The sequence below is a fragment of the Falco rusticolus genome, chromosome Z (genome assembly GCF_015220075.1).
Source record: "Falco rusticolus isolate bFalRus1 chromosome Z, bFalRus1.pri, whole genome shotgun sequence".
NCBI classification, from domain to species: domain Eukaryota; kingdom Metazoa; phylum Chordata; class Aves; order Falconiformes; family Falconidae; genus Falco; species Falco rusticolus.
Window position 1 is genome coordinate 49,926,588 of NC_051210.1, and position 26,970 is coordinate 49,953,557.

Below are 26,970 nucleotides of genomic sequence, written 5' to 3' on the forward strand. Positions count from 1 at the left end.
CAAGATCAACTAAGTATATATCGAACTGCTTACTAAATCAGATTTAAATTACACAACCACAACACAGCACTACAAGATACGCAAATAAACTGCACTATGTGTATTATGAACTAATTTGTGAAATTAAAGATTTCACTTTCAGGATGAAGTTTTATAGGTATATTTTTCCATTTATATGCAAAACATTACTTTTAAAAAGAGCTGTACACTGAAAACATCCTGAAATTTGTCCTATACACATAACTAATAAAATTCCACAATGAAAAAATAATACATAGTTTAGCCAGCATCCATTCCTCCACCACTTGAAACACACTCCTCATTATCCCTGTTGGCAAATATAATCTTCAGGATGGTCTCCGAGTGCCCCTCAAAACACAGCATACAGAAAGATAAAGAAGTCTTGCGTCTTCAAAAGGTCCAAATCCAAAAGGTACAAGAAGTTACACCAATAGTTAATGTCAACTGTATTTTTAGTCTGCATGACTCCAATGCAAACCAAACTACATTAGCTCAAACCATACTGCTGAATTTCCACAGATGTCTTCTGAAAAGAATTCTTACTTACCAAGAACAACTTAAAATGAAACTTCTATAAAAATGGAAGATTAAAAAAATCTCAGGGGAAAAAGTTCTGTGGCCAGAAAACCCCACCCATAACTGAGACTTCTCATCAATATGTTAGAAAAAAACCAATACATTTAAGACATATATTTAGACCTATGTCAACAAATAAGATGGATTTACACTTCTCAACTGGAAACCAATCTGCAATATCAACATACTGTATCTGGATTCACTGTGAGTTTCACCATGGCTGCAGTAGTGTCTTAGAACAGTCTGAAATGAGCTCCATGGGGCTTCTGGGCTCTTGTGAAGCTGAGCTAACCTGAGGCTGACCACCCACGACATCCCTTCAATAACAAATGCTTTCACATGCTCTTTAAACTTCTCTAGAAAAAAAAAAAAAAAAGAATATGAGTACTCAAAAGGACATCTGAATGAGCTATACCTGCTTTGTAGAAAAAGCAGTGATTTTTTTTAACCTCTTTGCTACTGGACTCTCATCCTGACAGCAGCAATCTTTTCATATGCTGGCAATCAGAAAGAAAATACCTGATGACTTCTCTGAAGTATGCAATGTAGCATGGAAGCAGTTAAACATGGCTTACAGATCAACGGTGTACCTAACTAGGTGCAAAATGGTGCAGACTTCATGTCTCTGAAAGTGCTCTGTGTAGTGAGGTCACAGACCAGAAGTGGGTCTACTATGCAGAACAGCACAATTATTTTCATAAATAACCAAGAAAATACTAGGGAATAAGGGATACGTGCAGACATATTCTCACATTTCTGACACAATGTCAAAAGCAATTGCTTGTAATTTTTTTATGTAAGAAACCCTCATGATACTGGAGCACAAACTATGCTAATACCAGAACGCTTTAGCCAAATCAGTAGAATAAAAAAAAAAAAAAAAGTCAAGCAATCATCTAAAGGCAATTGTAAGTTAAGTGATGGTGGAGGTAGCCCAAAAAGCAGCCGTGATACAGTTACTCTACCAAGATCTAGAATCTAACTATTAAGTAACTTTTCAATAACAATTTATTCAAGAGTCACTAAATAGATTAGATGGGGAAAATCCATCTTGCAAGAGATTTTTCTTACAAAAGTCATTTGAAATGGTAGGCCCTCACATTGTGAAAGTGAATAGCATTACCCATGTGTGTCTAGACAACAGTCCATTTATTGACTGAAGCACAGCTCTCAGACACCAAAGCAAGTTTAGGTACCACAAGCATTTTACCTGCAGTGGTTCGGGCTGGATTACAGTACCTCAAAGACTTAAAGCTAGGTTTAGTATATCTCTGTGTTACAATGCAGACCTATTTCTCAAGAGAAAAAATCTATTCTGATCAACAAGAAAGGAATGCATTTTTCAATTGCATTAACTCAAGGTGTTCAGCAAAGGATGACTGAAAATGCTTTATAAAGTCAATAAGCTGTGCATGCTTTAAAGTTACTGTCAATTAAAAGAGCTTATTAATTTAAACACTGTACCTATTCTTGAATAATTCCACACTTCTTCCAGAAGATAACAACCTATGTTCACAGGTCACTCAGCTTCAATGTAAGTAAAAGTAAACAAAACTTTGAAAGTTGTTATATAAGTAATCACAAAATATAAACTGCTCCCACATAGGCTAGATCCTTATAGACTGCTCACATCAGCAAACAAAAGCATCGGTGTTAAAATGTATTAGCCAGGTACACTGCTGCATTTGAAGAGAAATAGAAGTTGAAAAAAGCTGAAGGAAACCCTTTGAAATACCAAGATACACTGGGCCTTCCAGACAAACACTGATCTGACCAGAGATAATAATTAAGCCCTACTTTTAAACAATATTTTAGGAAATGTTAGAAGTATGTAATAGAATTTATGCACATGATAATAAAAAACTTCTATTATCTTCTGAGCCAAGTGAATTACATTAGTATTACTAGAAAGCCACAGAGAAGGATTATACCACCTTTATGGAATAAAGACAATTCTAGAAAAACTCAAGCTTTATCACTGTAAGTTTTCAAGTGTATTAGAAAACCCCTTGACATTAAGTAAGAATAAATTTTCGGAATCACATGCATGGTGGCATGAGTCATTCACTCCTCATTCACCTCTGACATGCTACCCCAGGCCTGATGTTTCTTTCTTCTCCCTAGAAAAGTTAATTCCTCTCCCACCACAACACCTAACGCTGCACAACTGCAGACTAGACAAGATCCAGCCCCGCAGGAGCGGCAGTTTTTCTGTGCTTTGGTAGTATCACTCACACCTTTACATCAGTTACTTAAGCACCACAGAAAAGAAATAATCCTGTTTTTTTCACTGTTACACTTTTTACCCTGACAATACTCCCAGCCTTATACTTGTTACAGTTCCAACATTTCAAAAAGATGGTTTATACCTGGTACTGCAAAAAAGGACTGTTCATAACTCTCTCACATACCTGTATGTGAGGCACCTAACTTTACAGGGAAATTCCAATGCTGCTCTGTAATACTGCTCTCTGCTATAAACAAGCATCTTCAATAGCTGTTGCCTAATTTTGCTATACATTATCTAACTGTGCACGTTATCACAGTGCAGAAGATAGATACAAACTTTAGACTTTATCTTTACTATGCCTTACAAGCACTACTATATCACATGTACATATACAGAAATATAGAAATATGATGACACAACATATTGCACCAGTTTCTTGCATTTCATTATCAGTAAACTGGGTTCAAACCATCTGTCTCTGATCATGTCCTACTGGTCTTAATGATCTTGCATTATCAGTAACATTTCTAAGCCCAGGAACAGACTATTTCAAGTTTCAAAAAAATACTCTTCCACTGAATCTGCATCACTCGATTTGTTTGGAATATTTCTAAATTGTAACAGTTAGTTAATTCAGAAAGAAGGAGAAACAACAGCAATGAAATTATTAACAATGACAATGAAGTATTACTTACAAATTAAATAACTGCAATTTCATTCCCATTGTTTATTTTGAAAGGTATACAATTTGAAGTCAGTGGGAATCTGGACACAGACTAAAAAGTCAGCAGGGACAGGTTAAATCACACAGCATTCTCCTTCAGAACTAAATTTAAGAAACTAGTATTATGGTACACTGGCTGTATGTCTTTACTTCAGACACTGATTCAAAGAGATGGGAATCCTAAGAGTCTCCAGAACAGTTTCAAGACATTTTCTAAATAGAACTTAAGGCTCAGTTCTGAGTAAGAAAATAACACTGTCTATGACCTCAATATACTGGTGGTCCCAGTTGTTTTAGTGCTTCTGGTCACTCTGCAGCAGTTTCTTGGAAGAGGCTGCTGCACAATTCCACCAGAAACTTGCACTTTAGTATGAGCGACCATACTAAACAGTTACGGACAACGTCATGTATGTCAGTTTATGCCACCTAAAGTTTTGATCTTTCTTCAGCAAGAGTTTTTAATTTTCTTTAACTAATAAATTGGACAAATTTATTTTAACATGGCACTAACATTAATGTGGGCTTCAGCAGATTTATCACTTTATACAGTCTACATTGAAATATTCCATTCTCCTTCAGAAGAGTTCTGACCAAACCGTACATTTGTATTCAGGTATATGTGTTTCTACAGACAGCTCCAAATGCTGTTTAGTGTATGCATATTTTATTTTAGTATTATGCCAACCACATCCTGCTGCATGAAGTATCTGCAGGGGGAAGAGACGCATACATGATTCTCTTTATCCATTTTACTCTTTAAACCTCCATAAAATAAGAATGAATTGATAAATATGTAATTTCATATTGAAAGGTCTATTCTTTTATACAGGTCACCCCTATCCCTCTCTTCATTAAAAACTGGAGACCAGTCCTCTTAGTAGAAAGTACAGATACAGTAAAACGAAATTTAACTAATATAAAAGGCCACTTCTAAATCATTCTGTGGAAAAAGCATCAAAGATACATTACATACCAATATTCAGCAAGGAGATCAAAGTGCTATGAAGGCATATTGATTGGGTGTCTCCCTTCCCTCTGGATATGCTTTGTGTCATACCAAATACTAACTGAGAGCACAAACCTTAAAGAAAAAATGTTTTTCTGAGCATGCCACACACAGATCCTGAAGGAGACTGACAGCGATAAATCACTGCAACTGTTAAACTGAATTCATATTCTTCACTTTTGGTATGCTTCTGAAGTATAAGACAAAATGGGACCATGACAGTACAGAACTTGGAAAATTGCCTGCTTCATTTACCTACAGAAGCAACAGTAATAAACACGCCTTCTTATCAAACACACTGGGTGATACTACACAACCAATTATTTTGGTAAATTATCATAAACTTTTTTAAGAACAATTATTTCTTCGTTCTCACACCTGAGACATTTCCTTGCTTGACAATGCAGTACTATTTATAAATAAAATCTTGGGACTGTCACTTGGAATTGAGAATCTGAAATTCCTAATTTTTAAATTACTTTACTACTTATTGTATTATTCCTGGGGAGATGGGGGCAGGGGGGATGATGACAGATGGACAACAATAAACAAGGTGGGTTTACTTTAGCTGGAAAGTTTTAAAATATTTTTTTAAAGTTCTTCTGAGACAGTAAAGAGACTCATGTGGCAATAAGAACTTCAGTAAGTTTTTCATAAATATATAATGTCAAAGTCAACAGAAAAATTTAAGCAAAAAAAAAATTTCTGTTTGGAGTTTGTTACCTTGCTACAGTGTTGAACAGGTTCCATGCTTTTCATCATTAAAAGAAGATAGCATAGCTATAGATTTTGGAAACTGAAAGTGGTACAAGTTTTGAAAAAACTTGTTGAAAAAATCATTGAATACCTAATGAAAATGGAGTGCTAAATTAAATTTAAAAAAAAAAACAACAAATTATGTGAAAGATGAGGCATGGCTGCTACAAGCCAAAGCTACATAGAATTACAAAGGGGACCAAAGCATAAAGGAATGCATCTCTTGCTTTAGCCTTATGTGAGTTAGATACATACTGAATTATATTCCAATATGAAAAAAACCACGAGGACCTAGAGATACCCTTGATAAACAGCAGCAAGAAGTAAATCTGTGTATGAAGGACTTGTATATGAAGAACCTGTAGAGCAGAAAGTCCTACACATTGATACCTAAACTACTAGGAAAAACGGCATTTAGAACATTTCTTTAAAAACATCACATGCTGTTTTAAAAAGCTATTGATCCCCTCTGCACATTTCAAGGTAACAAAGTTACTTTGTAGTGGACCCAATAATATAACAAAGATCTCCCAGGCACTGGATTTACCAAGAAGGCTTTCTGAATTTTTGAGTGGAAACTGAAACATAGCTGAAGGTCTTGAAATAACACAGATAAATGGTATGTAAGTACATATGCTTAATAACCACACACTGTAATTACACAATAATCCCGTTTTTCTTCCAAATACATGTCAATAAATCTTTCACTGCACTATAAATTCCAAGGTCATGGACAAAAGTGTTTATTAGTATAATTATGATGAAGCAATAAGACCATTAAGCTTTCAGATCCCAATATTGTTCCATTTATTCTCCCCTTCCCCCAAGGAAGGCAAACAGTTCCTGCAAATTGAATACGTAGAAAATATTGGAAGTTACTTTTAAAAGACAATAAAAATCCTCTGGTTCATGCAATTACTTTGTTAAAGTTTTCCTTTTTATTTAATCTTTGATAGAACGTGAGAATTTCTTCTTTTTTTACTAGCATGGCGCAGCAAATGCTCAAGATAAAAAGCATCCTCTGAAACAGGCAACATTACTACACTGTAAAATTATAACTACAGTATTCTACACTCTCTGCAGTCATTAATATATTTGACCAAAACCTCAAGGTCTTAGCCATCTGTTGAGAAGTAACATGCAGTCCAAATTATTGACTTGTTTCCACATTGGTTTCATTATTCCTGGGCACAATTCTGCCTGTCTTGGTTACTTGCCTTCCTCCGGAAACTAACAGCAGAAGGACACTTCAGTGCATGATTAGTAAAATGACTGTTGAAATCAGACTACTGAATTAAGACTAGCATGATCAAATTTACTCCGTTATTTTCTATAGAAGGGAAAACCTATTCTTACCTGGAAATTAACTCCTGGTCATAATTAACAAAAGTGATGTTATGTAATCATGTAATCATGACTTACTCCATTGCTCTCCCTCAGTGTTTAAATTACACCCAAATTGTTACAACACTGAAAGCATCTTCCTCAGTTATCTTAAACTCTTCAACACATTAAAAATTAAATACAAATTTTCCTAACATAGGGTTGTCTTTTCTTATTAGATAAACGATGTTTACAACTGACTAGTTTGAACATAAATGTAATAAACTGACAATTCCTTTCACTTTTCTCTCAATGTAAAGCAGAATCAGTTTTGGATATTATTTTATTACTTTCTTACTATACCAAGATAGTAAACAATTTGCCTGACAAAAAAAGCTTGAACAATATTTTTACCACTAACCAATAAAATATTGTGCAGCAAGATAATTTAAAAAATAACAAAAAACATTCTCTTGGTATGAATACATGTTCGATTTCCAACATGAAATCTTAAAATTGTTCACATTACAATAAACTATTACTGACATTCAACTTGCAAAATTGGACAAAAGAGCAACTGCTGAGTAATGAAACTAACGCAAAGGTAATGTCAGTATCTTTTCAAAACAAGAGCTTCTAATTAAATTATGTGTGACTGATACTGGAAAATTTTGAACTGTTGTACTGAATTTCATGTTAATGCAAACACATTACTAGTTCATAACCACAATTTTTAACTTTTTTTCTTTCTTCTATTTTGCTCATTACTTACATATTTTCCAGAAAAGTTAACGCAGACCTTCAGCAACTTGGATGTTAGTTGCTTAGTTGCCTCATTGATGACTACAGAGCAAATACAATACTTTCCAAAGGCCATGTACTGACCTCAGTCCCTCCAGAGTATTCATGCTGATACTGATGAATGTTCTAGGCACAGAACAAAGGAAATACACAGACCTAACTAACAACCTGGCTGGAAATAAGGTAGTTCAGCGAGGAAATGCAGGGATCAATATTCCTAATGAAGTGATCTTTAAAATAGAAACCAAACAGGGCAACCCTTGGATCCTGAATCTTGGAGACTAACCAGAGAAGCAAAGCCAGGAGAGCCATGCACAACATAAAGAGCTGCTTTCAAAGTGCTAAACAGAATGGAGTACAATTATTGATCTCCAAGAGAAGATTTAATGCTCAAGTTTGTAATTTTAAAAACAATAAGATAATAATGAAGACAGTAAGACAATGAAACAAACTCACACCATGGACAAACCACAGATGAGAGAAATTTAAAGTGAATTTTAAGTTTAGGTATCTGAAGCACAGGCTGAGTAACGGTCTGCAGACTCGGCCACAGTCACCTTCTTTTTCCTTCTGTGAAAAGCAGCTCTCAGGTCCAGTCCATCTCTTATTATGTAAAGACAGCAGCTACTAGAAGGAAGCTTGGGAATACTACCCCTTCCCATACACCTAAGTTTAATGTACAATGAATGCATTGCAATCTTTAAACAAGAAAGCACAGATGACCAGCTCCAGGGCAAGTCTTTACTTGACCTAACTATCTGAAGACTATCTAGCTAATAAGTTATCAGTAGTGGAAGTTATGTAACAGAACAAGAACAAGGAGGCTTGCTTTACAAATAGTGTTAACCCAAACTGAAACACATGACAAAACTGTTTAACCTGTAATTTATTGTGATAAGAAAACATATGACCTCTTGTGACTAACAATAGGGCAGATGGCAATGCTAATCCATCCTTACCTACTTCATAAATTATTTAGGTGTTCAGAACAGAGAGTATAGAAACTAAAAAAAAAAAAGAAAATTAATGAATTATGAATTTTAGTTTCTAAACTATTCAGAGGGGAGCTTGCTTCTCTTTAACATGCTAAGCTTGATTAATACAAAGTCTCTATTAAGTTAGATGCTAATGGTAATCAGCTACACTGCTTTCTTTAAAGAACAGCCCTCAACTTAACCAGGCAATACATAAAAATGCCATTACTTGAAAAAATGGCAAGCAAATTTTTGGGAATCAACAGTATCCTTCAGTGAGCTCTAATTCTGATGACCTTTCCAACATAGGATGTCAAGAGACTTGAAAAAAAAAATCCAAACCCCATTTCTGTTCATATACTGACTGTAACCTTTGCTCTTCTATTTGAGAAGCATGAAAATCACTTGGTCTTCCTTATGTAAGTGAGGTCTTTTAACTTTTCTGTATAAGTGAAGATACCACATCATTTGCGGAATAGCAAACTATAAAACTGACTTGCAAGTGTGTTCAATGGTATTAGTAAAAGAAATTGTATAAATAACTGAAATTATTTTCCAGGGTAAGTATGTGGCTAAAAAAGTATGAAAAGGAAAAGCAACAAAAAGAAGCAAATTGTGTACCACCTTCACCTGAAATCCACACCAAGAACAAAGAACCTGCTCAGTGAAAACAAACGCTTTTAGCAATTCCAATCTCCATCAGAATCTAATTAATTCAGATGTCTCTGTTTAGCAAAGGATACTATACTTTCTCAACACAGAATATGCATACTATGATTTAAATGAAATACATAGTAAAATAAACACTCCAAAGCTCCTCCTCAGACATTTGGATGAGATTTGTTTCTCATTGATGATGTCATAAATCAATGGCAGTTTCACTGAATTCAGCAGAGTGAATAAACCCTAAATTTAGGGTATCTTCTTTTAAAACATCTATTGAAGACTATTTTTGAGGCAGGTAAGTAGCAAGATATGTGATTTAACATATATTGCATTTGAAATGCACAAAGTTACTCATTAATGATTTACAGGACTACGCTCCATAAATTAAACCTAAAAAAGATACTTTTTTCTTATTACAGTACTAATATACCTAAAAGGAAGTAAATATACACACAGTGCTTCTCAATATGAAGAAAAATTATTTTACTGGAATTAAGACATGCTTGTATAAGCAGTAAAAATTGTCTGTTATAGATGCCTGTTTAGCATTTTTGTAAAAGTTTCTCTTCAAAGACAGGGGAATCAGAGCTACTGATTTACCTCATCTAATAAAAAAAGTGGTGTAGAAGAGCTGCTTAGTTCCAGTTGACCTTGAATCTAATTGGCTACCTTGGATGTCTCTATGGTATACACCATTAAGAAGATAAGAATATACAGGATTAAAATCTGAACCGATAAAGCTAAGAAATTAAGTATTACTCCTTTAATAAGCCTACTTTATGGAAGTGCATGAATACCAAAGTATCTCCTGATTGCTGCTGAAGTTTGAGTAAGTTTAAAAATAAGTTATCAAAAGTAAAAATATCTAATATTTTATTTTACCCCTTCTCACTTGTTTAAAAACTATGAATAAAGAATTCAAAGCAAGTTTTTTTAACTCCATGACACTATTCCATCTGAAATCATTTGTCCACTATCACATTCTTCAACATTTTATATATAATTTGTCTAGACTGATAGATTATTTTATATCTTAAGATGAAGATGGAGGCGTATTTTTTAGTTTTTTCAGTGCAACAGGTGGGTTTTTTTCCATACTTTGGTACTATTTAAGAGTTTAAAAGCTTATGCAATTGTTGAGAACACTGTTTTAAAAGGTATGGGTTGATTATTACAAAGATGAGATTGTTCCCCTGTACTGCAACACAAGAACTAAAAAAAACTCTATAATTTTAGGGCACAAAAACCGCTTGGCCAAGAGAAAAATGTTTCTTAGTTCAAACATGTTCTAAGGCAAAGGCAGACACTATTTCTGCCTTTTAATGAATAAAGCCATGAATAAAGTGGAATTGTGGTAAACATGGGAGAAAAAAAAAGCTTATGAAAGACTTTTTTGTAAGTTTCAAAAACCCAAACATGTAGACCTCAAAATTAAAAAAAAATGTCCTTTTACCTCTTGGTATCAAAGTAGATTGTGTTAGACTACTGCCTGAATTTAGGAAATACTTACGCAGCACAGGTTTGGAACTGTAAAAAGCAATGATAAAAACTGAAGGCAAGATGATGATTTAGGAAGTATACATTATAAAATAATATATGCATGATAAAAAAAAATCAAGAAACACAAGACCATAAACATGTGTTGCCATGCTACTGTAGCTGATCTTGTTTCCTTCCTTGATACAGTCAATGGTACAGGCCCATTATGACCACAAAACCATTTTGTGCTAATTATCGTAGTAAACATCACAAAGGAATTAAAGAGACATCAACCAGCCTCATGCTATAAAATTTAGGGACAGTACACAGTAACAAGACTACAACTGAAACTTGGTTCAAAACTTCTCCACGGAAATCGCTGAGAATTATAAAGTAATACAATCAGAAAACCAGATCAGTTTAACTTTAAGTGGAAAGTTTTTGCTCTAAGGCTTATTTTGTCAACTTTCTTATCCTCCATCCTATCACAACAGCTGTATTATAACATTGTATTGTATCTTTACAGATTTCAGCTATAATCAAACATCTTACAATGAATCAAGTTGTTCCAGTAGCAAACAACTGCTAGGGAGCTGCAGTATTAGAATTAATTTTAGGATCATTACTGTCTCAAAAAAAATTTGCATCTAGCCTTTAATTAATAACAATCAGAATCATCATGTAATAAATTTGTTTAAAACTCCAGCCTATATTTTAAATGCCTACAATTGACATTTTGTTTTATTTCCTCTGAACAAGTGTAAAAGTATGTCTTACATATAAATTAAAACATGGTGAAATACCATACACTAATGTATAAAGAGTAGACCCTGATGAAGATTTCAGATAACACTTACTTTCCACTCCCTCCCTTCTTTATAATCCTAATACTCATTTTAAATCTTGAATCAACTATTTCCCAAAGAAATCAAACACAGATCTAATGGCTTATATACACTGCAGTTATTTCTGAAACAAAAAAGTAACCTGACGAACATTACGTAAGTTTATTCTTGTATTGAAATGAAACACCCAAAGTTAGGTGCCTGGGAGGGAGAAAAAATATAAAAAACAACAGGTAAATTGGAAATGCCATTGTCTTTCATCCTTACTGAAGTAAGACAATTTTAGTAAATAATACTGCTAATGAAAACCCTCCTTAAATTTAACATCCTTCAGCTTCCTCCACTGTACATCACTTCAACTCTGCTGCAAGTCATCCTCCTCGACATCCATTTTCACTGTTACGTTTTCAACAAAGGTTGCTGGCATTTCTACTAGTTTTATAGCTTGTACTTTTTGGTTCTCCTCTTGCCTCTTGACCTTTCTTACCACTTCGTCTCTAAATCTTCCTCAGAATCACAAATGCTTCTATTTCTTAAAATACCACTGAAACAGACTCTTTTGCTCAACTATCCACAGAATACTGGGAGGTGGAAAGACAGTAGCAGGGCTGAACAGCAGACAAGCAGCAAAACTTGCTTTAAATAAAAAATAAACAAAAGCTGCAAAGCTCAGGTCACCACTGATTACTGGCCTGCCATCACAAGGTTCTTCTCTTTCCATGTTAGATAGCTACCTGGTTTCAAACCTCTTATCCTCTCTTGATTTGCTATCAGAGGTTCTGATAACGTCTTTTCCTTCATGACTCATTAGGTCTGGGGAAAATTCTAAATCCTGATGAAAAAGGATCTCTCTCTACTCTCATCTAGCATATTCCAGACTGAAAAATGCATTCGTTATGATTACATTCCAGAAACAGTTAATCCAGGCTTTAAAATATTATGATCTCTATCAAAAATTGAAATATTTCTATACTTACTCCTGTGTTCTTCCTTTATTCTTCCTATAGTCTGCAAACATCTGATAGCTAGAATTTGTATCTCTTATGTATCACATAAAATCCAGACACTTGACAGATTACAGATCCACCAATCCGAGTCCCAAAAACAGAAAAGGGAAGTAATAACTTGAAGTTTCACCTTGAAAGTTTTCTGAGTACCCAAAAATTCCAACGGCCTGAGAAGTATGTGTGCATGCATCCTATAATTTTATTTGCACAAGAACCGCAAGATTTGGCTTATTCAACAAAAGGTATATTTCTGATGCCTATTCCAGAAGGATAACCATCTTACCTTTACAGTTTCACTTAAGACTTGGTTTTTATCTGCTTCTTCACTGCAGTGCAGTTCTAGTTCATTTTTTAACTTCTGTAGCTGTTGCGCCTGTTCATTCAGAAGCATTTGTGCCCCATGTTCCCAGCGTAATGCGTTATTTAATTCTTCGCATGCACTTTCAAACCTCTCATGGGTGATCAATTCCTGATAAGGGAAATAAACTGTGTTTGATTATGTAACTACATTCACTTGTTTACATGCTTGACTTTCAGAGTTCCACTTGCAAATATCAAATTCTAAGACAAAAACTGCATATTTAGGGGTTTTAACATAAAGACAGATGACTGAACAATAGAACAGCAGACAACTTTTTTCACAAAAGCATTCAGGGTACTGTAAAAAGTATGCATTCATTATTCTTTTCTAATTAGCACCCCAGGTTGTAAAGAATCAATATTTAGAAGGAAATATGCTGACCCATGTCCCACATTTCAGTGCGTTAACCCTTGAAAATTATTAACCCTTGAAAATACCTTTCTGGACTCAATTCCTCCCTCCCCAAATGCTCCAGAAAGAAGAAATAAGTCTTCAAGGAAAATAATAATCTATATTTGATTGACAATCTAAAATTTGACAATTGCATCTAAGTGTCCCAGAACTGTAAGGGAATAATACTCATTAAGAACAAAACTGAAGATGTTTAGATATAACCTTGACAATTTGAGGGGAAAAAAATCCATTTTACCAACTAGGAATACGAAGGAGAATGGATGTAAAATTGTTCATTTTTCTTTCAATTACATATTCTCTGCTTGGAAGTGTTTTGGAAGGGACATACTGACAGGTCTACCAACTAGGTCTCAGGATGAACATTGGGCACAGCTACAGAAAATGCTGCTCATTCTGGGACACAACTGCTTCAGTTATAGCATGCACCTGTGAAGTATGTATAAGTATCCTCATCTATTCACCTTCTCTACAGACAGATCAGATGTGAGCTCAATTCTGAATGCAGCCTATAAAAGGAAGAGGAAATGAGTCCAGTGAACTTCCAGCATGTTAAAAGTAAGACAAGTTTCTTCCCCTCCAATAAGGACTGAAGGCACAGTTCCACAAGTACAACAGGGAACAAACTGACAACCCACAAAATGGCATTAATCCCTCAAACACCAAGTCCATTATTCACGACACTATGGTTTCAAGTGGTTACAGAACCCTTTTTGTTGTCTCTTCTCATTCTTGCCAGACAGTGCCATTTACAGGTTAGTGAACTCACAGTGTTTAAGTAAATCGATCAGTGACAACAAAGGGCCAGAGGAATTTGGTGCCTATCTGCTACTGAGAATATAGAAGAGGGCTTTTTTTTTTTCCTTGCCATAAACTTACTCCTTCAGGGAAACAGCCACATTACAATTTGCACTGACTAGCTCAGGATTAAACGTATACTCAAAGTTACAGTAAAAAGTCTATCATAATATTCAGCAATATCCATGCAGAGTTTAAAATACTACATTTATGCTTTAGGGAATTCTCATTAACATCTTACTGGATATCCTCATTCCAGCTGAATTTACTCTGTTAAAATGAAATCTATAAATCCTTTTAGGGTATATAAAGCATACCAATGTTTTCAATATACGGAAGAAAACCTGGGTTGCTGAAGACCAAACATGTAATTTACACAGATACCTCATTCTACAAATCAAAGAGAAACTCATGTGGAAAGGAGATACTTACAAATACAGTTGACTTCTAGTTTAGTAAAATTTACAAGGCAAGTTTTCTATAAAATTTTGTGAATAGTAGATTGATTTTATACTTGTTTTTCAAAAGAACGCAAATCAAAGTGTGTGAAAAAGAGGATCTCTTAAGCACTCTTATCTAAATCAAATATACTTACAGATTGCTTAAACATCTGGCTCTGGGTTCTGTCAGCCTCTTTTTTCATCTCACTGAAATTCCATTCAAATTCTGCAAGTTTCAGGCGCAGTGCGCGGCGTTCCACCTCTGCTGTATGAAGTCTTTGTGTAAATTCAAATATTTGCTTCTTCAAGGATGCTATGCTTTTCTGTTAGTAAACAGAAACAAATTCATGTGCTATAAAATGTGTTATTTTAGCAATAAAATCAATCATATTTAATAGCCAAGCAAATCAGACAAAGCTGTCACTTTGTCCTCCATCTCTAAAAGGCACACACAAGTGTAAAAATGTGAACCTATTTCACCTACTGCTGAGGGTTACTGAAAATTCTGGTTTTTTGGAAGTACTTGTGTTCACATAAGGCCCACAATAATAGACAGATGATGTGAGGAAGAGATTATCCTCTCATTTTGGTGAAAGGGAAGAAGGTTATTTTTACCGCTAGATGGAACAGTCAGGAGGAGAAAAAATAGCACATAAAAAAGAAGATCCTTAACATTTAGTTAAAGCCAAAAGCAAGTTTGTCTTTATAAAGCAAATACAACTTCGATAGAACTTTTTTAAAAAACACCATTTTCTTGGATCTCTTCTTTTTTGAGAAAGATCTATTCACACCTTAATGGTTACGGATGTTGCAAATAAACTTCTGATTCTCTATACAGTTGACTACAATGTAATGAACTCATAAACAGTTTGAAACAAAATTAATAGTACTATCAAGAGAGCTTCACTGTAACATTCTGTGAACCTAGTGTTTACATGAAACAGCATTATAAATATGCATACCATAATGGGTAGTCTTTCACAGAATCCAGCTTCCACAGCCTGGATGTTTATTTTATGAAGTCCATGAGCCAGCCTCTGTACCAAGGAGTCTTTCTCCAGATAAGTAACTCTCCTGCTGCTGTCTAGTGAAACAGTCTCCATTAGTACAATCAGCTTGTCCATAAGTCTTGCAAAGGAGTTCCTGGCTGCGCTTACAAGTAAGTGTCCAGAAACCCAGGGCTCTGGATCTTTAAGAAACAACAAAATAAAAGAAACATCAAGTAGGTTATTAGTTTTGGGGTTTTTCAGTGGAAAAAAGTAACAACAAACAGCACCTTTAAAATAGTAGTAAATTTCCATTCAAGATTGGAAAATTGAGCTCACAGGAATCTCTCAAGACTGACTCTGGGACAAATTCTGTATTTAGCAATGACCACACTACTCTTATCAACCTTTGGACTGAAGGGTAGGATAAGATTCTAAAGAAAAGGATTAGTTTGTCAAATAATAGTTATCCTGTTCTTTTTATGTTGTCCTCCAATACTCTACTTTCTTAGTCTTTCTCGGGTGTTGCAGTTTCGTAATTCAGAAAACAAGTGAGACAAATGCAAGCCAGGTCAAGTATGTCAGAAGTGACAGCACATGGTGAATCACTTTATCGCAGTATTTACACCGCAAATTTCTGAGGGTTTCCTGACTCCTCTTCCCTCCCCTCTATAGATGTCTAAATCATTTGCTGTTCAAAATTAGCGAGGCTTGGTACCTTAATGCCATACTATTTATATTCTGAGACAAGAGAATATAATTTACCTTATTCCAAGGCAATTAAAATTTTACAGCTACAATTACTTATTTCCCCACAGGATTTTGGTAATCATCCTTCTCATATAATGGACTTAAGGCCCCAGCACACCCAACATGTCCTGCTTACTGCTAGATTCGTCAGGTCTGTAATTAATAATTGTGTTTAATGTTGATAAATAAAATTGTCAGTGCTCCTTCCACTAATTGGTATTCCAGATAACAGTTAATAGGTTTATTTATGCCTTAATAAAAGTCTTGTAATTTAGTTTTCCCTCTGCTAGGCAGGTCTTAATCTGTCATTACTTGTCTTATGATACTATCAGTGTAAGACGACAAGCATGGAGGAGCTTATTTACATTCAGTAGTACAGCAGATCTCCTGTTGCTGCAGTAAATTAAAATATTTACTTAAGAGTATAAACAGAAAAAAAAATGGCTTTTTTAAGTTAAAGAATTTTTTTTTATACATTTTGAGGATAAGTCAAAGATTCATGACTATTGATATTCTTAGATTATAATTCTCATCATAAATAATTTATCTTTTACACACATGAGATGACATTTATCTGTGAGCAAACAAAAAAGTGCACAGGATAAAATCAAATACTCTTTTTTTTCAGAGGCATTCTCCTGCTTGGTTTCAAAACACCACCATTTTAATGATTTCAGTACTTACCTGGAGTACCATTTTTGAGTATGTACTCTCCATAATCCCAGCTAAGAGTAAATCTGTCTTTTCTTCATGTCTAAGATAGCACTCTTTCTATTCATCTTTAAAGCTAAAAACTTATCCAGCGTTTTTATCTTGCACTTCAAATAACAAAACATCCTTTGAAATAAATATAATTATTATTCTCATACCTAGAAGAAACTGCCATGGTAATGTTCTTCCTACTTTGGCCAAGGCTCATCGCTTTTCCTTATGTTGGTTCTCTATTACTGATCATATAAAACTTTCATCATTTTAAGTCTTATCACAGATTATCTTCTCCTACCTGTCTTTCAGTTTCAAAGACCATCTCTTTTCTCCAGTCATTATGCATTCACTAGTTTAAATGTTTAGTCAAATAAACCTAAAATTAAAACTAGAACATTTGTATTGCCTTCCATGTAAGGTGACACCATCTTTTGCCATGTTTTTGGTAAATACCAAAACAAGGACACTGTCAATGAGCTGCTGTCCCTTCAGGTTTTTTTTAGGATTTCCACCTGGTATCTCAATTTACATGAGATTGTTTGCCTGCCAAAAAACACAGTGTTTCTCCATACGTGCAGTACATAAGATGGCAGGCCCTTTCCCTATGTCTAGAACCTCCAGTTTAACCATATTAAAGTAATAATAATAGTTCAGGCAATTATAGCATTTTGAAATGATCATTTCACTTCATAATCAGGATTCCCATTATTCAGTACAGTTTAGCACCCACAACTTAAGATACTTTCTTGGGATGGGAAATAAAAAAGCAAATCATCACCCCTGCTTATTTATTTGTTTTATGAAGTGCAGTTTGCAGTAAATACACAGAAATATGTTGATGCAAGTTACTGACTGCTTTGAATGATGAAGTGAAAATACAATGCAATTCCACGCAGAACATTATCCATAATCACTGGGAATATACAGTTTAAGTATATACATTTTAAGTACTTGCCCACAAAGGATCAAGGAATTACAATAAAAGCATTAAATGATGTACATTGTGATGTATATAAGAAATCACTAACAAATACAAAAGTATATCACAAAAAGCAATTAATTCTACCTTAAGAAAAATACAATGAAAAGCAACAAATCTGCTTCACTGACAGATGAAGAAAGAATTCTTTACTCTGTTTTGGTGAAATAGAACAATCAGCAGGATGAGTTTAAGAGTACTACAAAGACACTTTCATGCTAAGCTTCAAAAGCTTTGTATAAGTAACAGTTGACAATATTTGTAGTCAAAAAGTTTGACTTTTACTGTCTGTGGTTTATCACAGTACAGATTCTGTTCAAACCTACAAAATTAATCTTACAAAAAAACAAAGCAAAAAAGACCCAATGCTTTAATGAACCTATATTCAAACTGAAGCTAAGAGATCGCTCCAAGACATGCTGGAATAAGAACAAAACCAATGAACATTGTGAAGTGAAATGATCATGAATGTCAAACCAAAATTACTTTTTTAAAAGATAGAAGTTCAAGAAATATGCCTCAAACAACCAGAGCACACAAGCCCAAAAGTTCCAGCGTTATCTGAGTGATGTGGATTTGGCTTCTTTCAACTGCCCCAAATGGTTCCTCAGAACCTAGCCATCTTTAAAAGTAATTTTAAGACAATGAACCATTCCATATCATAGATCTAGATAGCATCTCCTGTGCCTGCTTCTCCTGTGATGTACAGACTAATCTGGAACTGCCATTATTTCAAGCTCAGAATAGAGCAGATGTCTCTCAGATTGCCTATTTAAATTAAATAAAAAATCATAATAATTTAAGTCAGTTTGAAGGTTTAAATCTTATTTCAAATATAACATAAAATAATTTCCTAAGTGTGCAAGCTTTCTTTCAAATGAATTCCTTCATAGCTTTATCACTTCAATACTTCTGGAAATTTCATGCCAAACTTTAAATTATTTATTACTCTTTTTTGAACGAAAAGTTCTTGGGGAGGCTTTTGGAATTCCGTTGCTCATGAGATCAAATAGCACATCAGCAGTTAGGTCTTGAGGTTCTGTGAAAATGACTTGAAATAGAGATAAGCTATGAAAGAATCACTAAACTGACTGTGGCGAAAACACCCTCAGCATGGGTTTTCCTAATTCTTAAAATCAAAACTGTTCTGAGTGCAAAGGTATCAGAGTCCACCAGAAATCTCATATACTTCAATATCAGCAAAATATCATTAGATTGTCACTTCAGCACATCGATGCTGCTGTAAAATTTCTCCTGATTCTTTTTCAATTTGCTGTTTTTACTCAACACAATAGACAGGAACATTTGCAGTATAAACCCCATAAATATTCTGAAACACAGTTCAAGCTTTGTTTTGTAAAGATGTAAATTAAAGTTACTGAAAACAGGATGACCAAAGAGAGCACCTGAAACTGAACTGAAAGACTTTTGATTCAATGGCTGACTTCTGGTACCAGGTTACTGTTCAGGCTTCTAGAACATGTCGCATCTCCTCTCTGTTCTGCTGTTTCCCTTTACTCATATAAATTATTGTTCCTTTAATATCCTTTGTTCTGTGACAGATTGTTTGGACTTTGAAACTACCAGGTACCAAAGAACTAAGGATGACAGCAATACAGAGGACCCAAGTGAGATACTGTATCAGTCCTCATTGCAAAGAAATCAAGGAAGACACTTAACAGCTGGGAATCAAGAGGTGACATTTCCAGAGTCTGGCACTAAAATTTTCCATAGGCATAGTAGAGATCTATACAAGGAGAGCCTAAGAAATTTAGGGAATCTAGACAGAAATCTAATTAAGCATATACATCGGGAACACAGAGACATAAAATAAGGACTACCATACATCACATAAATTGAGAGCATTTTTTTTCTCTTTCAAAAACCACAAGATAGCAAGTAAACCAGATGAAAATAGTATCCATCAAATTCAATTGCTTTCCAGATCTGGAAATTCCAGATTCGTATCATATAAAATACAGTAGGAAATTATTTCCTTCCAGTCAGCAGCAGTAATGTCCCAGGTTGAATATGTCCCAGTTTTAGAGCCTACACTTAAGAAATACAAAAATTAAATAGAAATTATGTAGATTTTCTGTACAGAAAAAAAATAGAATGAACTTCAGTGAAATACTTTTTGATTATTAGAGCAGTGGAACAAGGTGACTAGGAAGTTTTAATAAAAATAATAAAGCTTTTTATATGAAATATAATAGCTTTTTTAGTTTTTAAGAACAGGTTAGCCAAGTATCTATTGGCATGGTGTAGATACCTTTTTTTTATCTCACAACAAACCAGGCGAAACTGTTCATATGCTTTCTAGAAGCATTCTCCAGCCTTCTGTTTTCATGAATCTACATACTGAAATTATAAAGTATCATATCATCAATTAAAGAAAATGAACCCATTCCAACAACACAGCTCTCTATAGAGATTTAATCCAGAATAGTTTCACTAATATCCTAAAAATGGAAATTATGTAAGCGCCCTGATTGTTTCTTTTACCTTCTATTACAAAATATACTTTTAAAATTACCTGTTTTCTTTACAATATCCTGTAATTCAGTGACAGAACTGATTATTGCAGCAAGGAGGTTAGAACTAGTAAACCAGCTGAGTGCTTCAACACAGCGTATTTTTTCCTCTTCACAACCTGTGAAACAGAACTATAGCTAGCAATAAAACCAAGTTAGATAAGGCACACTACTATCTCCAGCTTTTTCAGAAACTGACCTAAACTAAGTATGTAAGACACAAACTAATTATGTTATTGGGACAATTTATTAAACATGCTTCCAGAACTACTAAAACAGAAAAGTAAATGGATCTTCTAGTTTGGGAAACATTTTTGATACCATTTATCCTTGTAGGGGGAAGCAAGACCAGGTCTGGTAACAGTAAGGGACAGGTAGACTACATCATCTTTAAAGAACATTTAGAAACCTCATACTAATATTTTACCTGAATCAGAAAGCGAACTTTGTGCATTTTTAGTAGGAAATAAATATTAAAATTTATTCATAAAAGAAGAGGAAATATCTTTTAAAAAAGTATGTTGATGGCCAATCAGTTAAGAAAATTTCAAGCTATTTACCACAGAGAAGATGCAGTAGCACCTAGTTCTGAAATCCGCAACACAAACATAAGGCATATCAAATAGTATGAGATCACGCATGTAGTTGTAACTTTTCTTTCAATGCTTAACAAACTAAGCATTTCCTTTTAAGGGAATCTACATTTGTCAGAATGTCGTTCAATTTGTCTTTACACTCTATTAATAATAACATTACTATTTGTTATTCACTAACTGTGTAACTTAACAAAACACCTATCAAAGAAGAAAACAATGAGCTTACTTGACAGATTACACTTGCCTTTGGATTCTCCTATACAAACTAGAATTCCAATGCCTTCTTTGAAGCCATTTACCCAGGAGAAGAGGGAACTAGAAGACCGGGCTAAAACTTTAAATCTGTTAGCTGCCAAAATTGCAATCACACCTCTTCGGAATACATGAATCAGTCCTCTGAATTTTCTTCCCTTCAGTTTTTCTTCATCTTGATTGTTTTCCTCTACAGCACACAGAGCATGAACAAGGCTCTTAATCTCCTGGTTCACTAATTCATAAACATTGACCTGAGCCTGCAGAAGGTCTCTTTGGGAAGACATAGCAAACCATCGGCCATAGAGAGGATACAGGGCACCTGCCAATAGCGCACAGGCTGCCAGGAGAGATGAATGCTCCTTCTGAACCTGCATTAACACATTTTTCACAGAAGTATTTTCAATGGCCAATTTTTCCAATCTTTTTTCAAGGACATACATTTTTTCCTTGTTTTTCTCTGCTGTTTCTTGGTATTCCTGGGACAAGGGGGAAAACCAAACAAAACCAGAAGAAATATTAATAGAATATATTTTTTAAAGTAACATCTTTTTTACCTAGACAAAAGCTAAAAGTAAATTATTTTTTTCAGAGTCAAGTAACGTATTAAAGGAACAAAAATTATTAGTAATGACTGTCAAAATGTATCTCCTAACAAAGTTACAGAACCATATATATAAAAGTAAATCAATAGTATGAAGAAAATTTACACTTCAACTACAAATAGACTCCAATTTCTGATGATAATCCACTAGTACTATAATAGTCCCCAGAAGAACCAACAGTACTTGGTTGTCCACAATACAGTTTTATCAGTTGGCTTAACAATAAGCAATTACATGCTCCAATTTCAAACAGAACATTGCTCTTTAAAGCAGGAAAGAAAGTTAGTGTAAGGTAGAGGAAAAAAAGAAGGAAGACTCTGGAAGATAAACCTAGACAGATTGGCAGCAGCTGGGAAAGGAGAAGTAAAGGTGATCCCTTAATTACTTTGTAATCAACCCCCTACTTATATATTCACAGATTAATTAGGTCTCATACAGAATTCAGTTTTCAAAAGAACAGTGTAATATTGGTATTTTTATTTTGACTAGTGCCATGACAGATTTTTTCAGCCTGCAGAACATCTTTCATTTTCCTCTGTATGCCCTGAAATAGGGAAAGGGGGAGATTTAGAACAGTAAACCATTGTAGCAAAATGAAGCCAGGGAATGCCAGGACACAGGATACACCAGGCAGACTGCTTGCTTTTGATGACATGCAGTCCTTGCACAGAAATCAAGACACTATGCTGGACCTCAAGAGACTTAAGACTGGCTTCTCAATGCATGTGAGTCCTCTGTGATTGGAACAACCAGTTAAGGCTCCATTTAAACAGGATTCAGTGGTATAAGGAGATAAAAAAAAAATTAGGTACTGTTCACAAAGAACCCACAAATTCAAATTAAATGCTCACTCTCCAGTTAGAATACGTGCACACAGTAAGGCAACCATGAATTGAATTACAGGTCCATATGATGGAGGGAAGCAAGGATTATGCTAAATAACAGCTATCCCTCTCAGAGCTAAAAGCAATTTTGTTAAAAATCGGGTGAGGTTACTTATGTTAGCAGTGGCCAAAAAAGAAGGAGTATGGTTTCATCCAGCCACATTCCCATGTGTTTTGTTTGGTACAGGTCCCAGGCAAGCAGTGAGGGGGGCACCCTGGTTTCTTCTCCCTCCTCCATACTGCAAGCACAACAGGGGGAAAGAAATACATAACTATCCCTAGAATGGAAATTTATTTCCATAAAAGATTCCACGCTTCTACAGAGAAATACCCTAGTCAGTTCAGAATGTCTTTGACCAAATAAATTATTTTTTTTATAAGAGGAAGAATTTGTAGTGTTATTAAAATACTTCCAGTGATACAGAAATAGTGTAGGTAACAAAGATTTAATTACAAAACACAATTTACAGGCCTCATATGTCACTTCACTACTCTAAAATTAAGTATGAACATGTACAATACTTTCAGTGCTACTGCATTATTTACAGTGTTTGATTTTTACAGAAAAAAAAAAACCTGATAGCATGACTGGAAGGAACTGAAAAGGTAAGTTGAATTTAGAAAACAACTTACGGTTTCTGGCCATCACAGGTGAAAGGCCAATATCCGAGTAAACAAAGTGTGATCCCTACAGGGCTGTTGGGCAGCAATACTCACATTCAGTGCTCTGGCTAATTAAAGCTTATTTTTAAAAAAAGCTTAGTGTTTTTATGCTTATGGTTATATGTAACACGCAAAAGTGAACAAGACAATCTCTGACTACAGAAACGTAAAAGTTTTGTAAGAAAATACACCTTTTTGTTTTTACCAGCTAATAACTGCTTTTGTCTTACCCCACGCTGTTTCTAGAGTTTTCTTCAAAGCTTAAAAGCACAGTTTTTGCAAGGGACATAGAATTCCCTTCCTAAGTGCTGGCAAGCCCGTTTCCTTCGGTGTTTGCACTTTGCAGCACACCTCACTGGGTTGCAAAGCTTGGTGGATTCCAAGAATGCGTAAGAAAAATGCTACTATCAACATTGTTTTATCCTCCTTCTTACTGTGTCCTTGCCTTTTATTCTAGCATGAAAACAGAACTGGAAACTAGAAATATAATGACACTATGACTTCAAAAGGTTTTCCTGTGTTTCAGCTGTTTTATTTTTCTATATATGTACATCTATACATCTAAAAAACCAGTATCAACACCACTGTCCTCCACTTCTTTCCAATGTATTAGTACATGGGCCAGACATCTCTATCAAAGACATCCAGTGGGTCGGGAACAGTATAGTTACTCATACTTCTCCTCCTTTTGCATTGACTGCACTGACTTTTGATACAACTGCAAGATGTCACAGCCTTTAGCTATTCACCTGCCTTGCTATAGAAGAAAAGCTTCCAAACAAACAAAAATAAAAGGCCAATAAGAGAAAACACTTATTTTTCCTCGCTAGAGGACTTTTTCCCTTTCCTATTTGTTGAAATTAATATTTTTAAAGTAGTTACAGGATTTTCCTTTTACAGCATGTCTTTATCAGAACAAAATCCTTCTATTTTAAGTGGTTGCCACAAAAAATGGGGACAGATTAATAGATGTCTACACAATAAACAACAACTAATAAAACTCAGAGGATATTTCCTATGAGACTGTGCACAGTCTGAATAAATAATTTGTGTGAGGCTAAGGAACAGACATAGTAACATTTTCAAAATGGCACAATACCAAATCAAGAGGACTGCACTCCTGCTACATAACGCATTTTAAGCTCCACTGGCTCTCCAAACATGACCACTGACAAATAAAGAGAGGTTTCTATAGAGCACCTTGTTTATTGCTGATCTGTGATAAGGCTACTCTGTGAGTATACACCCTACAGAAAACCAGTGAAACTGCTTTCTGATTACACCATCCACCCGACCTATAGTAACAGACCTGTGAAATAGTACCTATTAACATCCACATATCTTATTTTGGAGCCAGGGCCCCTGAACAATACTAGATGGGAAAAGCAGCAGTGGCAGGTGTCACTGTTACTAAAACCTTCAGATTTTACAACGTTACATTTTAATCATAGAGACCATTCTGAAAAGCCCTCTCTAAGTTCTAAGAAACACCACCACTAATTTCCAAGACACGTTACTCATACTGCTGCGCAGTTAGAGCTGTCAGTTAATTCCTGAAAGTCTGAGCTGAGTCTTCAGTTTGCCTTCATAAATGAACCAACAACTGGAAAAACTTAAGAAGTCTCAAACCAGGAGCTCTGAAGAAAAAACATGGAGGAGGAGGCATGCAACGCTGGTTGAAGACAAAGCTACAAACAAAAGGGTGTATCCTATGATGTACCATTAGCTGGATGCAGGACAGCAAAAACCACTCATCTTCCCTTTACAGAAAGGAACCAAGACCAACAAGAGATTATTTCATTAAACTGCTTGTAATTAACACTCAGATCTTTGAATGGAAAATACAGCAAATTGCTACAGTTTCCTTGTAGTGCTAGAATAAATGTCCTAGAGTGATGAGACTCACAGTTCTACAATGAAATACAGAATACTGGCAAATTATATTCCACTTGCACCAATTATATGTTTCCTATAAAATTTAATGAATAAAGGCTGCTATAATAATTAAATCTAAATATTGCATACTGTATATTTATGTAAACACTGGCCGGTAGTATCTAAAAGACCCTTTGAAGAAATTCTGTAACTCGTGGCATGTTTTCCCCTGTTTCCTATGGAAATAAGAATACAACATTAGTCTGTCTGCGTATCTCTGATCCAACGCAGCAGTGATCTTCCAGACAAATACTGCTCACAGGCTCAAAACGCAATAGGTAAAAGACAGCCCAGTCTTCTGAAAAACAAGCAATCAGGATCAGGAGAGCCCTAACAGCAAAGACCTATGGACCCCATAAAAGGAAAGGCTTAATCTGGTACTTGCAGATCCAAAAGCGGTCACAAAATAGAAATCAGAAGAAATTAAGACTGTCTTTCTCCCAGATTGACACTGAATGGTAAGAAAGGCTAACTGAAATATGGCATGGAAAAAAGATCAAAGTTTTGTTGAATCATCTAAGTGTATGCAGACATTATACTGCCTAGATTACACTACCAGTTCGTACTCCAACACTTCATAACCTGTGTTAGAAAACACACCCAGATGTTTCTAAGGGAAAGCATTTCCCTTTTAGAAACCGAGTAGTACTGTCCAGCAAGGTGACAGATAAAGTCTTTTCCAGAAGACATGCCTAATGCATGCTCCACAAAAGAGTCGTGTTTTCAGTATACACTCTGCTTGCTGTCTGCACAACTCGGCTAAGAAAACTAGCAGGTTTAGCACCATTATAAACTGCACAGCACCTGTTCTCCACAATATGCTCCAGTTGTGGAGATGACCTTTATGCAGCATCTATAGGAGGCAGAAATCTATATTGTGTAACTCCACTTTTTCTATAAGAAGGAAAAGTAATTTTTAAAATTAAAATTTAGCTTTCTCATTCATCATTCTTTTTGTTATCAATGATTTCATTAGGTGAAACTACAGGATGTTCGGGAATGTATTATGTCTGGATGCCACTTACTCCACACAAGGATGTTTTTAGCATTGCCAATAATGTGAAATGTAAATATCAAGCAAAAAATATAACCAGATTAACTAGTTCTCGAGAAATTATTATAATTTTTTCTGTCTAAAGAATACTTCATAAATACATTTTTTGGAGTGTAAAGACTTCCAAGTACATAATCTGAGTCAAATACAGCATTCTTCTGATGAAGTAAGTTTCAGATGGCAGTCATAAATAACAAAGAATATCTTATTTCCTCTATTTCACAACACTTTTACCTGAAACACATGTAAAGGAATGTGACCATAAAGACAGTGACTTGCGGTTGTAGAATACCAGTGAAAAATTTTAGATTGCAAATAAATTTTCTAACAATCACTGACAACGGTTTTACACTTTTGAACCACTGGTCACTGTAGTATCTGTATAATGAAGTCCTTTAATAATGTTGAAATCTACCATGTAACTGCTAATTGGTTCTTAGGGTCAGAATGTACATACCTAAATTTATCTCCACCACATTATCGTTACTCTACAGAGTCTTTGCAAAGCATGACACTGAAAAAGTAACTGCTGCCCTAAGTCTTACAGCTTTAACATTTTCAAAAAAAATACTAGCAGCTGCTAGACCAAATTAAGCAATTCATTTCTGG

General features: G+C 34.9%; 1 protein-coding gene across 1 annotated transcript in view; it reads right to left on the bottom strand.

The window, feature by feature from the left end:
• CCDC171 (coiled-coil domain containing 171) overlaps nt 1-26,970 on the bottom strand; it is a 149,385-nt gene that overhangs the window by 63,037 nt on the left and 59,378 nt on the right. Inside the window, 5 exon segments of the mRNA XM_037373775.1 lie at nt 12,692-12,877; nt 14,574-14,741; nt 15,381-15,607; nt 20,375-20,491; nt 21,195-21,699. Of these exon segments, the coding sequence (XP_037229672.1) occupies nt 12,692-12,877; nt 14,574-14,741; nt 15,381-15,607; nt 20,375-20,491; nt 21,195-21,699 (1,203 nt within the window).